The sequence below is a fragment of the Labeo rohita genome, chromosome 13, assembly GCF_022985175.1.
Source record: "Labeo rohita strain BAU-BD-2019 chromosome 13, IGBB_LRoh.1.0, whole genome shotgun sequence".
In the NCBI taxonomy this organism is placed as follows: Eukaryota; Metazoa; Chordata; class Actinopteri; order Cypriniformes; family Cyprinidae; genus Labeo; species Labeo rohita.
Window position 1 is genome coordinate 32503935 of NC_066881.1, and position 16181 is coordinate 32520115.

At 31.1% G+C, this 16181-nt stretch overlaps 1 protein-coding gene across 2 annotated transcripts in view; it reads left to right on the forward strand.

The window, feature by feature from the left end:
- The window catches only part of anapc1 (anaphase promoting complex subunit 1), a 73952-nt gene that overhangs the window by 24940 nt on the left and 32831 nt on the right, over positions 1-16181 (forward strand). For both annotated transcript variants that reach the window (XM_051126228.1, XM_051126227.1), the window contains exons 17-27: positions 740-927; positions 2199-2273; positions 2983-3248; positions 5591-5682; positions 7367-7515; positions 11026-11104; positions 12497-12533; positions 12660-12733; positions 13065-13243; positions 14447-14673; positions 15029-15147. In XM_051126228.1, the coding sequence (XP_050982185.1) occupies positions 740-927; positions 2199-2273; positions 2983-3248; positions 5591-5682; positions 7367-7515; positions 11026-11104; positions 12497-12533; positions 12660-12733; positions 13065-13243; positions 14447-14673; positions 15029-15147 (1485 nt within the window). The remainder of the gene's footprint in view (positions 1-739; positions 928-2198; positions 2274-2982; positions 3249-5590; positions 5683-7366; positions 7516-11025; positions 11105-12496; positions 12534-12659; positions 12734-13064; positions 13244-14446; positions 14674-15028; positions 15148-16181) is intronic.

The following is a 16181-nucleotide window of genomic DNA, read 5'->3' on the forward strand; positions in this document are numbered from 1 at the left end:
TCAGAAATAGAAATAGTCAGAATTGTCTTATAAACTTAGAATTCTGAGAAAAAAAATGTGAGAAACTTGGATTGAGAAATTAAGAATTTAAAATTCAAAATTTTGAGAAAAAAGTCTGAATTGTAGGATGTTAACTCAAAATTGTGGGATTTAAATTCAGAGTAGAGAGGAAAAAAGTCAGAATTGTGTATTATCAGCTAACAGTTCTGAGAAAAAAGTCTGAAATGCAAAATTTAGCTAATTTTTTAGCTAAACTTTGTAAGATACAAACGAAGAATTGCAAGAAATAAAATCAGAATTCTCTTATAAATTTTCAATTCTGAGAAAAAAGTCAGAATTGTGAGATAAACTTGAAATTTTGAGATTAATTCAGAATTGTGTATTTTTAAACTCAATTCTGAAAAATAAGTGAGTTTTGTTAACTCAAAATTGCGAGAAGAAATAGAGTCAAAATTCTGTATTACAAACTTTCAGTTCTAGGAAAAAAGTCAGAATTATGAGATATAAGTATCTGTACTCCTGACATGAATGATTCCTCCTATTTGTTTAGCTCTTTAAAGAGAGCTGTGCTATTATTTACTAGGTGATTTTTGCCTGGTGAATGATAAAATGATTTAAACCATCACATTGGCTCACAAGGAGGCACTCAAGCCTTATCTAGAGACCAAAATATTACAGAAAGCGCCCACATTGTGTCAGTGACTTCTGTTAACTCCTAATCTTTCTTTTACTCCCACAGTCAAACGCTGCCTGCAGGCCATCAGGTTTATTTTACCCAAGGACACTGCCATGAAAGTGCTGGTCAAGTGGTACAACAGTTACAACGCCCCTGGAGGTCCCAGCATGCACCTGGAGTGGAACCTTTTTGTTACATGCTTAATGACAATGATGGGTTACAACACAGAACGACTGACGTGGACACGCAATGTGAGTGTCTCTTTGGTTTGACCTCTGTGTCCGTGTTAGATAATCTTTGGTTGTCTAACACAAAAGCATTTAACTGAATTAAAGCTTTACATGACAAAAATAAAATCTATATTACGTAAGCACAGGAAACAAAAAAAAAAAGAAAACTTTTTATTATTGATATATAGACCAGTACAATAATTTATTATTTTTTTCATTGTTTTGTAGATCTTAATTGCCTACATAATTTTTTTTTTTTTTTTAAATAAATGAACAAATAAATCTTAATTTTTTTGTATACATGTTTTTATCTTTATTTTTATATACACAATCAGTCAAAAGTTCTTGCACCGTAAGATTTTTAATGTTTTTCTCTTCTGCTCACCAAGCCTGCATTTGTTTGATCCAAAATACAGCAGAAGCAGTAATATTGTGAAATATTTGTACTATTTAAAATAAATGCTTTCTATTTAAATATATTTTACAAAGTAATTTATTTCTTTGATCAAAGCTGAATATTCAGCATCATTACTTCAGTCTTCAGTGTCAGTTGTTTCTGTTCTAGAAACAGTATTATTATTATTATTATTATTATTATTATCATCAATATTTAAAATAGTTGAGAATTTTTATTTTTTTGGTGGGGAAGAAATTATAGAAATAATACTTTTATTTAGCAAAGACATTTGTAATGTTACAAAAGATTTCCATTTTAGATAAATGCTGTTCTTCTGAACTTTCTATTCAGTTGCATTTTAATATACATTAAAATATAAAACGTTTACTTTAAATAGTAAAAATATTTCAAAATTGTACTGTTTTTGCTGTACTTCAGATCAAATAAATCCAGGCTTAGTGAGCAGAAAAGACTTCTTTAAAAAATATTACAAATCTTACTGTCAAAAACTTTTGACTGGTGGTGTACATATTAAAATTAATTATTATAATATTTATAACAAATAAAGCCAGAATTATGATCTGTTATAAACTCATATTTCTGATGCTTTAATTTAATGCACATGAAAACTTTTTTAAATTAAATTAAATTGTAATTATTGATATAACATTTATGCAATTAATTTCTGTTTTTTTTTTTTTTTTTTTTTTTTAATTTTAATTAAAATTTGTTATATAATTTAGTTTAATACATTTCAGAAAAATACATCTTTATTTTTCTGTGTGTGTGTGTATATACATACATATGTCTTAAATGACTTCATTAAAACAAAACATTATATGTCTACAAAACCATATTATTGTAGCTCCACAAATGATCATTCATTTCTCCACAGCTTCATTTTGAAGTGCCTCTCTCTCCAGTAATAGCTCCTAAGAAGGCCCGTCCTGCTGACACTGGTTCAGATGAGGTGAGTGCCCTAGACATGTCAGGGTCATGAAAGGTCAGGGGTCAAAGACCCTTGATCATCTGTACTCTCAGGTCATCTGATCATCTGTAGCCTTTGCATTTAATTTTTTACAGAGAGGCTAATAAAGCATACTGTATACACTTCCGTTCAAAAGTTGAGGGCCAGGAAAATTTTATTTTAAAGAACTGAAACTTAGGAATTTAGGAATGATGCATTAAATGGATCAAAAGTGACAGTAAAGACATTTATATTGTTACAAAAGATTCATTTGAACATTCTATTCATCAAAGAATCCTGAATAAAATGTAACATTGTTACACAAAAATATTAATCAGCACAACTGTCTTCAACATTGATAATAATTGGAATATTTCCTGAGCACCAAATCAGCCTATTAGAATGATTTCTGAAGGATCATGTTGCTGAAAATTCAGCTTTGCGTCACAGGAATAAATAGCATTTTAAAACATATTAAAATAGAAAACCGTTCTTTTAAATTGTAATAATATTTCACATTTTTACTGTTTTTACCATATTTTTGATCAATTAAATGCAGCCTTGGTGAGCATAAGAGACTTCAAAAGCCGTATATAATCTTACTGTTTAGTAGTGTATATAAGATCTAATATTTATAATAGTCCTTGCTGAGTTACTGTGGTGGATGTGGTGAAGATTTCTTGATATGGCTACATCTATTTGACATCAACAGGATTGGGGATACCTCCGATGCTCCGACTACCATTGGCAGGTTTCCTTGTGCCCTGTGGTGGCCGTTCATGGCCTGGAGCCAGTGTCGCCCCCCGGTGGAGTGGATAACCAAGAGTCAGCTCTGGGTTTGGAGTCGTCCGCCCTCCTTTTTCCTCACATCCCGGTGCTCTTCTACGTTCTGCATCTGCTCTATGAAGACCTGAAGCTGGATGAGCTGCAGCGGAGTGGGGCGAGAGCTCTGGTTGGTCTGCTGCAACAGCTGGCTAAGTAATTATTCATTTTTTGCCCTTTTTTATAGGAATAATAACAAATGAAGTGGGTCAGACCTGAACTTGTTTTTACCAAGCAAAGTCACCCAACTCATCAAACCTCCTACTTCACATTGTCATTGCTGCTTTTCTTTGTGACGTATCCTAATTTTGAACGGGTAGATAGCTGTAATGTATTTCATTGTTTAATAAAATGTCAAGTGCATGCTGTCATGTGGACATGAACAAAACAGCAGTGAGAGTTTAATTGGCTGCTGTTTGATGAACCTGTGTGGGTTTGAAATTTAAAAGCATTGTATTATAATACACAAGACCAGATAAGGCTGTAACCATAATCCTCTGTTGACTCTTCGGCTTGTGCGTATTGTTTGGGCCTGTTGTTTGTAGGTCAGCATTAGGGCTGGGTAAATTTTATCTCAATATTTTCCATCTTTTGATATTATTGGATACAAATCTTTATGTATGTTTTTGCTCTAAAATGGTATTTTCACACAGTCAGAAACCATAATTTCAACCAATTGATTCTTGAATCATGGTGCAAAATATGACACACAATTTTACCTGTTAGTTTTAGTAATTGTCACTAAATTGTCAGCATAAACATACATTTTTTTAATATTAATAATTTTTAATTTTAATTTTAAAAATATACCTACAGTACCATTCAAAAGTTTGGGATCAGAAAGAATTTTTTATATGGTCATGCTCATTAAAGTTGTATTTATTCTATCAAAAATACAAAAAACCCAGTAATATTAAGAAATATTATTGCAATTTAAAAAATGGTTTACTGTTTTAATATACTTTACTTTACTAAACATAATTTATTCCTGTGATGCAAAGCTGAATTTTCAGCATCGTTACTTCAGCATCAGATCCTTCAGAAATCATTCTAATATGCTGATTTATTATCAATAATTTTTTAAAACCTGTGATACTTTTTTCAGGTATTCTTTGATGAATAAAAAGTAAAAAAAGAACAGTGTTTATTTTAAAAAGAAATCTTTTGTAATAATATAATTTTTATTTGTTAAAGAAGTCTCTTATGCTCATCAAAGTTGCATTTATTTGATCAACAATACAACAAAAACCTAGTAATATTAGGAAATATTATTGCAATTTAAAGTAATGGTTTACTATTTAAATATATTTTAAAACATAATTTATTCCTGTAATGCAAAGCTGAATTTTTAGCATCATCAAAGTTGCATTTATTTGATCAAAAACACAGCATTAAAAAGGAACAGCATTTATTTAAAAAATATATATATATTTTGTAATAATGTGTTGTGAAATATATATATATTTTTTAAGAAATTATTATTTTTTTCAACAAGGATGTGTTAAATTAATAAAAGTAATAGTAAAGACTTGTATTATAAGAAAATATTTCTATTTTGAATAAATGCTGTTCTTTTTAACTATTTATTCATCAAAGAATCCTGAAAAAAGTATCACCAGTTCTAAAAAAAATATTAGGCAGCAAAACTGTTTCCAACATTGATGATAAATCAGCATATTAGAATGATTTCTGAAGGATCATGTGACACTGAAGACTGGAGTAATGAGGCTGAAAATTCAGCTTTGCATCACAGGAATAAATTACCTTTTACAATGTATTAAAATAGAAAAACATTATTTTAAATTGAAATAATATTTTGCTATTACTGTTTTTCTCTGTATTTTTGTTTAAAAAAATGCATCCTTGATGGGCGCAAGAAACGTCTTTAAAAAGCATTAAAAATCTTACTGATGCTAAACTTTTGAATGGCAGTGTAATTTAAGTTTGCAGAGATGTGACTACTTTTTGTCAACCTTGTCAGATATTTATGAGTGCAATTAAATCTGCCCGTCAGATTTTTTTTTATTTCAGTAGATGGAGCTGACAGTCAGTTTGAAACCATCCTTTATTTTCAGTTCATTCTTAACCAAAATATTTATCATTTTATTTAGTAATGTTAGTAATGGCAGTACACATTTTTATATATCTGATGCTATTGACATATTGACTGAAAGAAACCCAGATTTTGTGAGAAACTGGAAGAAGCAGGAGGTTGTAGCCGAAGATAGCTCCTGTTTAGAACCCGTTTTGATGAATCCAAAGCATGTTAAAATCATTGTGATATTCACAATATCGCCGAATACCACACTAGTTAGCATTAGTAACAAGTCTTGAGATGTACAGCCACTAAACCACAGATCCCATTAATCATAATCATGTGTGTTGAGCTGTGCCGTATGAGTCACGCTCTGGTTTGGCTCTTATACTAGTTTTAGTGTATATATTGACCGCTTGATGACTCTTTTACCCACTAATCATTTTTTCTCTCATTTCATTAGGGACCTGCAACTGGAGGATTTCATTGATCTGTACTGGCGCGATTACCCCTCATTCATCAAAACGTTCAAGGAGGCCTGCGTGATTGATCAAGGTACGAGGCCGATCAATGCGGTCGGGGCCCCTCATTAGCAGCTAAAGGCATTTCTATTCATTTACCAGACAGTGCTGACTTGTTAAGGGGAAGTTCGGCCAGATATGCTTTGAGCCATATTTAGGGTTGGAGTGACAGGCCTTTGTTGGCTGTGGGTTGTTGACACATGAAATAGACATGAAGTTTTATTTTTCAACTTCAAGGTTTGAGGTTAAAAACCCATGAAAAGGTCTAACATACAGATTTTCATTTCATTTCTTGTATATTCAGCTCTACTGAACCAGTGTTATAATAGTGTTATTCATATACTATTACAGTTTTTAAATAAAACTGAATTAGCTTTTATTTTTATACTTTCATTTTTATTAATTTTAATTTAATTTATTTTAATTTTATATGTTCCTTGGTGTTGTTTATATTAGTAAATATTTTTTGAAAACTATTAAAAATTAGTTTTTGTCTATTTTTAAATATTACTATTTAGGTATAATTTATTTGTTTTTGTTTTTATTGATTTTATTTCCACTTCCAGTGATTTATTTTTTTTTTTATTCATCAAAGAAGTATTACACATTCCTATAAAATAAAAAAGCCACAAAAACTGTTGGAAACAATTTTTTTGGAACCTGAATATTTATTGATCATGTGACACTGAAAACTGGAATAATGGATGATGAAAATTCAGCTTTGCATCACATGAATAGATTATATTTTATATTTATTATGTTATATTTATTAGACTTATTTATTTTATTTACAATAGTTCTTTAACTTAAACGAAAAAAAAAATAAATAGAAATGTTGCTTTTGGAAAATACCTGAAATTTTTTTTTTATCTAATATATATATATATTATTTTATTTCAGCTTTATGTTTTAGTCTTTGTTTTCTTAATAGTTTTAGTAAACAATAATAACCTGGCCCTGAACAGGAGAGTATGTCATAAATATTTTGGCCATTTTTCCAGAAGAGACAAACAGATTTTAAACGTTTTCTTTTCCAAAATATAAATAATTTATTGTCATATATTAATGATATAATAAAATACGTCATTTTGTTTGTTCATCATTTTAATGATGAACAAACATCTCCTTAAAAAAGTATTACAGGTCACAAAAAAATTAAGCAGCAAAAACATTTTAGTTCATACATGAAATAAGTTTTTTAAATAGGTTTAATTAACAATAATAACATGGCCCTGAACAGGAGAGTATGTCATAAATATTTTAATAATTAACAACAACAACAACAACAACAATAAGAAGAATAAGAATAAGAATTTTATTATTATTATTATTATTATTGTGAATTATTTGTTTCAAATTTATTTTGTCAGCTTTTTAATTGGTTTTCATAATTTAATTTTTTCACTATTTTAATCATCATCTCCTGATGTACACTACCATTTAAATATTTGGGAGCAGTACAATTTTTATTTTGAAAGAAGTTATACAAGGATGCATTAATGCAAGCGTGCATTAAATTGATTATTTCAGATAAATCCTGCTTTGAAAGAAATTAATAATTATCATTAATTTCTAAAAGACATTTCATACTTTTATTCAGCAAGGATGCATTAAATTGATTACATTTAATTTTTTTTTATTTCAAATAAATGCTGTTCTTTTATTATTTCTGTTCTGCTGTCACATCTTTACATGTCATGTCATTCATCCATGTGCAGCTCAGATGGAGCTGATGACTTGGCCGGTGTTCCTGGACGGGGAGGCCCCGTGTGTGTTTAGTTGGCTCAGTCGCTGTCTGAGGGGGCAAGATGTGGCGCCTTTTCCTTATCTGCCCGGCATCTGTGAGAGAACCAAGCTGCTGGTGCTGGTAAGGACCCAAATCCTCCCTGTGCCATTGAATATGGTCTTTATCCGTGGTTTTATAGATGCAATCCAGCTGTATTCTACAACCCAGTTGACTTCTGAAAAATACAGGTGGTCACATCCTTCTCTAATTGTTGTACAGTCCGACCAGTTTAGTCCAATTCGCAAATGCATGACTGTTATGAGAAGTTCTTTCGGTGAATCATTTAAAAAGCCTTCCAAACTCAGTTTGAATCAGTCTGACAAATCTTTAACTTGATAAACTCACTGAATCTGTCAGAGCGCTTCTCTGACTCACTCGCTGGGCTGCAAGCTGTCATTACATTCAATGATGTCCATCTCGAAATGAAGTTTTGTTGACGGTTTGTGAAAATTAGTGTTATTACTGACTGCTGACTGTGACCAATAACGTTGTTAGAGATTGACATCATAGTAATTTAGAAGTCAGACTGCATTTAAATCTGATTTTAAATGCAAAACCTTTGCAGATACCATTCAAAATTGGGAGTTGGTCAGATTTTTTTATTTTAAGATTCTCACGCTCAGAAACTGCATTTATATAATCAAAGTTACTTTAAAAACAGTAATTGTGATTTATATTTACATTTACATTTATATTTATTTCCAGTAACGTTTTATTCATCAAAGACTCCTGGAAAAAGTTTTACAGGTTCCAAAAAAAATTAGAAATGTTGCTTTGGCAAAAACCTGACATAAGTTTTTTTTTTTTTTTTTTTTTTTTTTTTTTTTTTATCTAATATTTATATATTATATTTTAGCTTTATGTTTTAGTCTTTATTTTTTATTTATATTTTTTTTTTATAGTTTTTTGTATAATTTATAATATATTAATAATATAATTTTAAGAATTTATTAATAGTAATATAATAATTAATGCATACATATTTTGTCAGCTTTGTAATGTGTGGGAAAATATTTTTTAACACATTAAAATACATAATTTTGTTTATCCACCAGATCTGCTTTTCTATTCCAAACAGTAATAATGTGAACAAATATTACATTTTAAAATAACTGTTTTTTATTTAAATATATTGTAAAATGTTATTATTTCTGTGATGCAAAGCTGAATTTTCAGCATCATTACTTCAGTCTTCAGTGTCACAGGATGCTTCAGAAATCATTCTAATATGCGGATTTCCTGCTTAAGAAGCATTTCTGATTATTATCAGTGTTTAAAAGAATTGTGCTGCTTAATATTTTTGTTAATTTTTCTTAATATTTTCGTTAATTTTTCTTAATATTTTCATGAATAAAAAGTTCAAAAGAGCAGCATTTATTAAATTGAAATATTTTGTGATGACATTGCTGTCACTTTTGGTCACGTTAATGCATCTATTCTGAATAAAAGTTTTATTTCTTAAAAAAAAAAAAAAAAAAAAAAAATCAAACTGACCCCAAACTTCTGATTGAGTGTTGGATGATGCCCAACAGGGGGCGCTAACAGTGAGCAGAGGAACTGGGTGTCGTGCCCTTAACTCACACATGTTCTATGGAAATGTCAAGCAGTTAGATGGCAAAGTGCTGCAAGCTAATCATAATGACATTTTACGAACACCGAGTCGTCCCTGGGCGTCCTCCGTGTCCTGTGAGTGTGTACGTGAGCGGCACAGATGCCCCACCTTAATTGGTCTGTGGAAGTGGTGGTCTGAATCACTCGAGAGGCCGATAGGAGGGGTCGCGGGTGTCATGGTGTGTGTGTTTGTACTTCCTTCCATCAGGCAAAGCGAAGTGACGCACAACCCCACCGAGGTGCTGACAAACCGTTATGCAATTACGGACCGTGTTTACCCCACCGTTCCCGTCCCTTAGATTAGAGTCCAGAACATTAGAGCATCCATTTTATCCCTCTGTACTTACGCTCCCACTATCTGTGTCTCTCTCTCTTTTTTTCCCAAACTATTTCTTTCTCCCTATTATATTTAGTGATAATTGCTAAGGAAAGCATCAGCATTACTATAGCACATACGAACAGCTGCGGTTTTGCTGAGCATGTTTTTGAGGAGATGCGTGTCGTTCTTTTTTTTTTTAAGATGTCAGACTAAGATTTTCACTTGTTTCGACAATTAAACAGGTAAAATAGTCCAATAGATATTGAAGAAGGAACCCAAGCCATATCTATATTGACAAAACATTGGTGTATTGTGAAACAATTTCACAATAATTACAAAGAAATGGGAAGTAACATGTTGAATTAAACATGAAATTTTACTAAAATAGTGTTTTCTTGTGAAACATACTCTGGTAATCTTGTATTTTATTTTATTTATTTTTTTAATACAGTGAAAAGATCAGAATATCACAGACTTCGTCACTGTTTTGAAGCTTTCTATCTATATATATATTATAAATATAATTTAATATATTTAGATTTTAAAGATGTTCAGAGTTTTGCTTAGTGGTAAGTAAAGCCACTAGTAGTAAGAATTAGCTTTATTTTTATATTTTTTGTTGTCATGGTAATTTTAGTTAGATCATTTAGTCTTTTTTAGTTATTTTTATTTCAGTTTTAGTTTTATTTCTGTTAGTTTTATAAGTTTCAGGTAATTTTAGCACTTCAATGTTAGCGTATTTTCATTATTTGGCAAAGCAAAATAAAAAATACAAATTTTAGTTAACAGATTATTTTATTTTATTTTATTTTATTTTATTTTAATCCAAACTGTCTTCCTGCTTTATTTCTCAACTGTATTTTGGTAATTTTATGCTTTTTTTTATGCTTTTGTCATTTTTATTAGTTTTTGCTTATCTATGATAATTTGATTTCTCTTTAAATCGGATATGTCTTCATTAGTTAAGGTAAAATTTAAAAAAAAAAGTTATTTTGTTTAGGTTTTTCCTCTTTATATTATTATATTTATGCTTTATTTTAGTCAACGCAGTTTTTATTTTAGGGTTATTTAGGGTTGTGTTTTTGTCATTTTTATTAGTTTTTGCTTATCTATGATAATTCGATTTATTTTTGTTTCAGATATATTTTAGTTCTTCAGCTTAAATGGAAACATTTCAAATTTTTTCTTTAGTTTTCATCAAATGTTTTTTTTTCTTTTGTAATCAAGGTTTTATTTTACTTAATAAGAATAAGTTTTAAAAGTTTTAGTTAACAATAAAAACAGATTTTGGGCGAGTACTGTACCAGTAACTCCAAACTGTTAACTCCAAACTGATTTCTGAAGTTTATTTTGTTGATTTTATGTGCTTTTTTATTCACTTGTTTTTTTCCAAAAAAATTTACATTTCTCAGCAGCATTTGAAATTGCTGTTCTGAGTGAGCTGTATTACCTGTAATCTGCGGTTGTGATACATGCAGTCATGTGTGTGTGTGGTTGATGACTGCATCGTGTCATGATGAAACATGTTCATTCTCCCCTCACACGACCAGACAGACTTACTGTCATGACAGCAGCAAACCAAAACCACACAGGTGCTGTCCCACTGCTAATACTAGCTCTGTTTTTACTCCCTGTCCTCTTCCTCTCTGTCTGTCTCTCAGAGTTATGCCCTGTACGTGGTCGGAGATGAGGATGCGATCTCGACAAACATGTTAAAGTACCTCTCCAGGCTGTCAGCAGGTGGGCTGCATGTGTGTGAGATTAGGGGCTAATGAGAGGCTCTTTACTGTCCTCAGGCCTGACACTAGACTTCCTGACAAGCATGTACACTAATAAGAGGATAAATTCAGTTATTTATTACATTACACGTTAATTTGAATGCACAAATTTTAACTTTTTGGACATTTTTGATCATTTAAATGCATCCTTGGTGAATAATAGTATTAATTTCTTTATAAAATGTGAAAGGTGGTGTATATTTTATTTTATTTATATTTTATTTTTCCATATTCTATCTTATCAGGTTCATTTGTGACCATGGACCACAAAACCAGTCATAAGGGTTAAAATTTCACAATAATTACAAAGAAATGGGAAGTAACATGTTGAATTAAACATGAAATTTTGAAATAGAAGGACCAAAATAGTGTTTTCTTGTGAAACTCTGGTAATCTTAATTTTTTTTTTTTTTAATACAGTGAAAAGAGCAGAATATCACAGACTTTGTCACTCTTTTGAAGCTTTCTATCTTAGTATATTATAAATATAATTTAATATATATAGAGTTTAAAGATATTCAGAGTTTTGCTTAGTGGTAAGTAAAGCCACTAGTAGTAAGTAAAGCTAGTTATCCACAAGGTTTAACTTGGTCAATGAACAGATAAGTGTTGTTTCAGTATTATTTATTACCTGTTATAGTTTTAGTTAATATTATGAATTTATGAATTAGCTTTATTTTTATATTTTTAGTTGTCATGGTAATTTTAGTTAGATCATTTAGTCATTTTAAGCTATTTTTATTTCAGTTTTAGTTTTATTTCTGTTAATTTTATAAGTTTCAGGTAATTTTAGCACTTCAGTGTTAGCATATTTTCATTAGCTGGCAAGGCAAAATAAAAAATAATTTTAGTTAACAGATTATTTTATTTTATTTTATTTTAATCCAAACCATGGACCACAAAACCATAAGGGTTACAAATTGAGATGTATACATTGATTTTCATTGATGTATGGTTTGTTAGGATGGGACAATATTTGGCCAAGATACAACTATTTGAATATCTGGAGTGTGATGGTGCAAAAAAAATCTAAATATTGAGAAAATCACCTTTAAAGCTGTCCAAATGAAGTTTTTTGCAATGCATATTACTAATCACAAATTAAGTTGTGATATATTTACGTAATGAAATTTACAAAATATCCTCATGGAACATGTTCTTTACTTAATATCCTAATGATTTTTGGCATAAAAGTAAAATTGATCATTTTAATCCATACAGTGTATTTTTGACTGTTTCTACAAATATACCCGAGCTGCTTATGACTGGTTTTGTGGTCCAGGTCACATTTGGTAAAATGAATAGTTAAGTGTTTCCTTATTGTTTTTTACTTTTTTGGTCCATGTTTCCGCAGGGCAAAAGAAAAACACGTGTGATCCTTTTCTGAGAAGGTACCTATGGTTTATGATTATTGTCATGTGCCTTATGTTTGTTTTTCTAGATAAGTCTCGGCTCATAAATTCTAGTCAGCTGATTTAGTTTCTCCAGTGTGTTTGATTGTGGGGTGTGTTTCACAGGCAGAGCAGCGTGAAACCCGCACCTTCATCTGGATGCCTGGCTGAGAAGCTGGTGGTGTGGTTGACCTCTGCAGGTCAGAGCGACCGATCTGAAAACACAATCAACACAAGCACACACATGCAAATATGAATGCTTGACCAACACATTGCAAACATGCAGTCCCATACTTAAGATGCATTGTTGTTTCTCTGATGATAAAAAAAAAAAAAACTTACTGCCTAACTTAACCTACTACCTATGTCAAATGTCAAACAGTTCCACTTTACCTCCAGTTGGACTGATTTCAGAAAGCAACATGTAAAATCGAATTTGCATTCACATACGTGTGTGAAGCATGTTTCACAAAGGGCACAAAGGGCATGTGACTGCACACTATTTACATGCTTTTTTTTTTTTAATCTCAGGATTTACATTGAAGGATCTGGAGTCTGTTCCATTTGGTGTGGCTCTGCCAATCAGAGATGCCATCTACCAATGCAGAGAGCATCCCTGCTCTGATTGGTCTGAGGAGGTCTGCGCTCTGATTGGACGACAGGACCTGACCAAACAAGCTCACAAAGTGACCATAGCCAATCGTAAATCGGTGGGAAAGTCAGATACAAAGAAACAAGATCTTGCTTTGCCATTTCAGTTTTATTATTATTATTATTGGTTATTATTATTAAGTTAAAATATCTTAATATTTATAAAAACTGTAAACAGCTTTTTTTTTTTTTTTTAGTAGTTTTAGTCATTTTTGAACGTTTTAGTTCAGTTAGATTTTTTTTTATGTTTTTAAATCTAATATTTTATTTTATTTCAGCTATATTTGATAAATTCCCAGAAATTATTTTTATTAATGTTCAACATGGTTTTAGCTAACAGTAGCAACATTGTTTATTACTAGATAAAATGTAAACTGTCCTAAAGTAAAATATATATTATATGTGACCCTGAACCAAAAAAACATAAGTTGCACGGGTATATTTGTAGTAGTAGCTGACAATACGTTGTATGGGTCAAAACTATTGATTTTTCTTTTATGCCAAAAATCAATAGGATATTAAGTAAAGATAATGTTTCATGAAGATATTTTGTAAATTTCCTATCATAAATATATCAAAACTCAATTTTTAATTAGTATTATGCATTGCTAAGAACTTCATTCGGACAAATTTAAAGGCGATTTTCTCAGTATTTTGATTTCTTTGCACCCTCAGTTAAATAGTTGCATCTCAGACAAATATTGTCGTATCCTAACAAACAATATGTCAATTGAACATCAGTTTATTTATCTTTCAGATGATGTATAACTCTCAATTTCAAAAAATTGACCCTGGTTTTGTGGTCCAGGGTCACATATAAGACAAACATTTTACAAAAAGATGCCTGACTATTTTAACTATTAGCTTTGCTTTCATTTTGATCCTGCTTCTAATTTAAAATGTTAGTTATATTATTCATGTGTTCACATTTGCATATCTATTATCATACAGAGTGTCAAATAGAAACCTAGGACACTCAAAAATCTCTAAAATCAGCCTTTCTAAAAACAATGTTGAATTATTGTCTCCTGAATGGTGGCAGTGCTGACAATAACTCCTTCCCCAGTTAAAACAACTACTGTCTGAATAGCTAAAGACTTGAATGTGGTATTTCACGACTGGTATTTTCTAGTGTAATTACTGTAATCCTGCAGTGATGAAGTGAATGCTGTATTATGAAGTGATTATAAAAGAACTGAATTGTCCACACTCAAAGACAATGTAATTTCATTGTTCATTCGGTGTGTTTGTGTTTTCCCTAGACTGTGGGTTTGAACGTTATGCTTGAGCCGCCAGTGACCAGTGAGGCTGATGAGGAGGAGGACGGGATGACAGATCTGCACCCAGAGGTGACAGGGCTGATCTGGAGTCAGGATCTGAGGGTGCAGGAGGTGCGCCGTCTGCTCCAAAGCTCCAGACCCGTCCGAGTTAATGTGCCCCACCTGCCAGAAGTCAGTGACCATGAGTACATTGAGGAGAAAGAGAACAAGTGAGCATGCTCAGTCTGATAATTCAGTACATTCTTAAAATGAAAAGTTCTTTATTGCTACTGATGGTTCCATTTAAGAATCTTTAACATCCATAGAACATTTCAATTCCGTAAAAGATTCTTTATCTCAATTCATAAAAGAACCATTTTTTTTCTTAGTGTGAAGAACACTTTGAAAATCTAAAGAACCTTTTTTCACTTTGAAGAATCTTTTGTGGAATGGAAAGATTCCATGAATTCCATGGAGAGTCGGTTTCTTAAAGGGTCTTTAAAGATCCAAGTAAAGAAAGTACACACACTTCTGTGCCCTTCTCTACACTTAAATTTAGCATTGCTCTTTGTATTTTTGTTGCAGGCTGCTGCAGTTGTGCCAGCGCACCATGGCTCTTCCGGTGGGACGGGGACTCTTCACTCTTTTCTCATACCATCCTGTGCCAACCGAGCCACTCCCTGTGCCCAAACTCAACCTGACTGGTACTCTCATAAACTGCCGCCCATGCTTTTGAAGTGTCCTAATGAATAGTTTTACAGGGCTAGCAAAACAGTTTTTAAGAGCCCTGGTGAATTTCGTTTGGCAGCAACTGTGCCCAGACGTTGCAAACCACCCACCATTCCCACCACAGCATTATATATCTTTCACTCTATCTTCAACAATTTCATGTCAGTTGAAGAGAAAGCGTTTGCACCAAGACCCTTAGTGATCTTGGCTGTTTTTTAAGGCAAGCATCACTATTGCTCATATGTGGGGATTTGTTTGATCCAAAGTACAGCAAAAACAGTAAAATTTTGAAATATTTTTACTATTTAAAATAGCTGCTTTCTGTTAGAATATATTTAATAAAATGTAATTTATTCCTGTGATTTCAAAGCTGAATTTTTAGCATCATTACTCCAGTCACATGACCCTTTAGAAATCATTCTAATATTCTAATTAGCTTTTTTTAAAAAACATTTGTTATTATTATTATTATTATTATTATTATTATTATTATTGTTATGTATATAAACAGCTGAGTAGAATTTTGTAAGGTTTCTTTGATAAATAGAAAGTGCAGAAGAACAGCATTTATCTGAAATAGAAATCTTTTGTAACATTACAGATGTCTTTATCATAACGTTTGATCAATTTAAAGCATCCTTTCTAAATAAAAGTGTTAATTTCTATAATTTTTTTTTCCCTCAAAAAAAGAAAGTATACTGACTCCAAACTTTTTGAATGGTATAATGTACAAAGCCTTTTATTTCAGATAAATGCTGATCTTAAGATCTTTCTATTCATCTAAGAATCCTGAAAAAATGTACTTGTCTCTTTTAAATATTAATATTATTATTATTAGTAATAAATGTTTCTCGAACAGCAAATTAGCATATTAGAATGATTTCTGAAGGATCATGTGACACTGAAGACTGGTGTAATGATGCTCAAAATTCAGCATTTATTACAGGAATAAATTCCATGTTAAAATATATTCAAATAGAAACCAGTTATTTTAAATAGTATAAATATT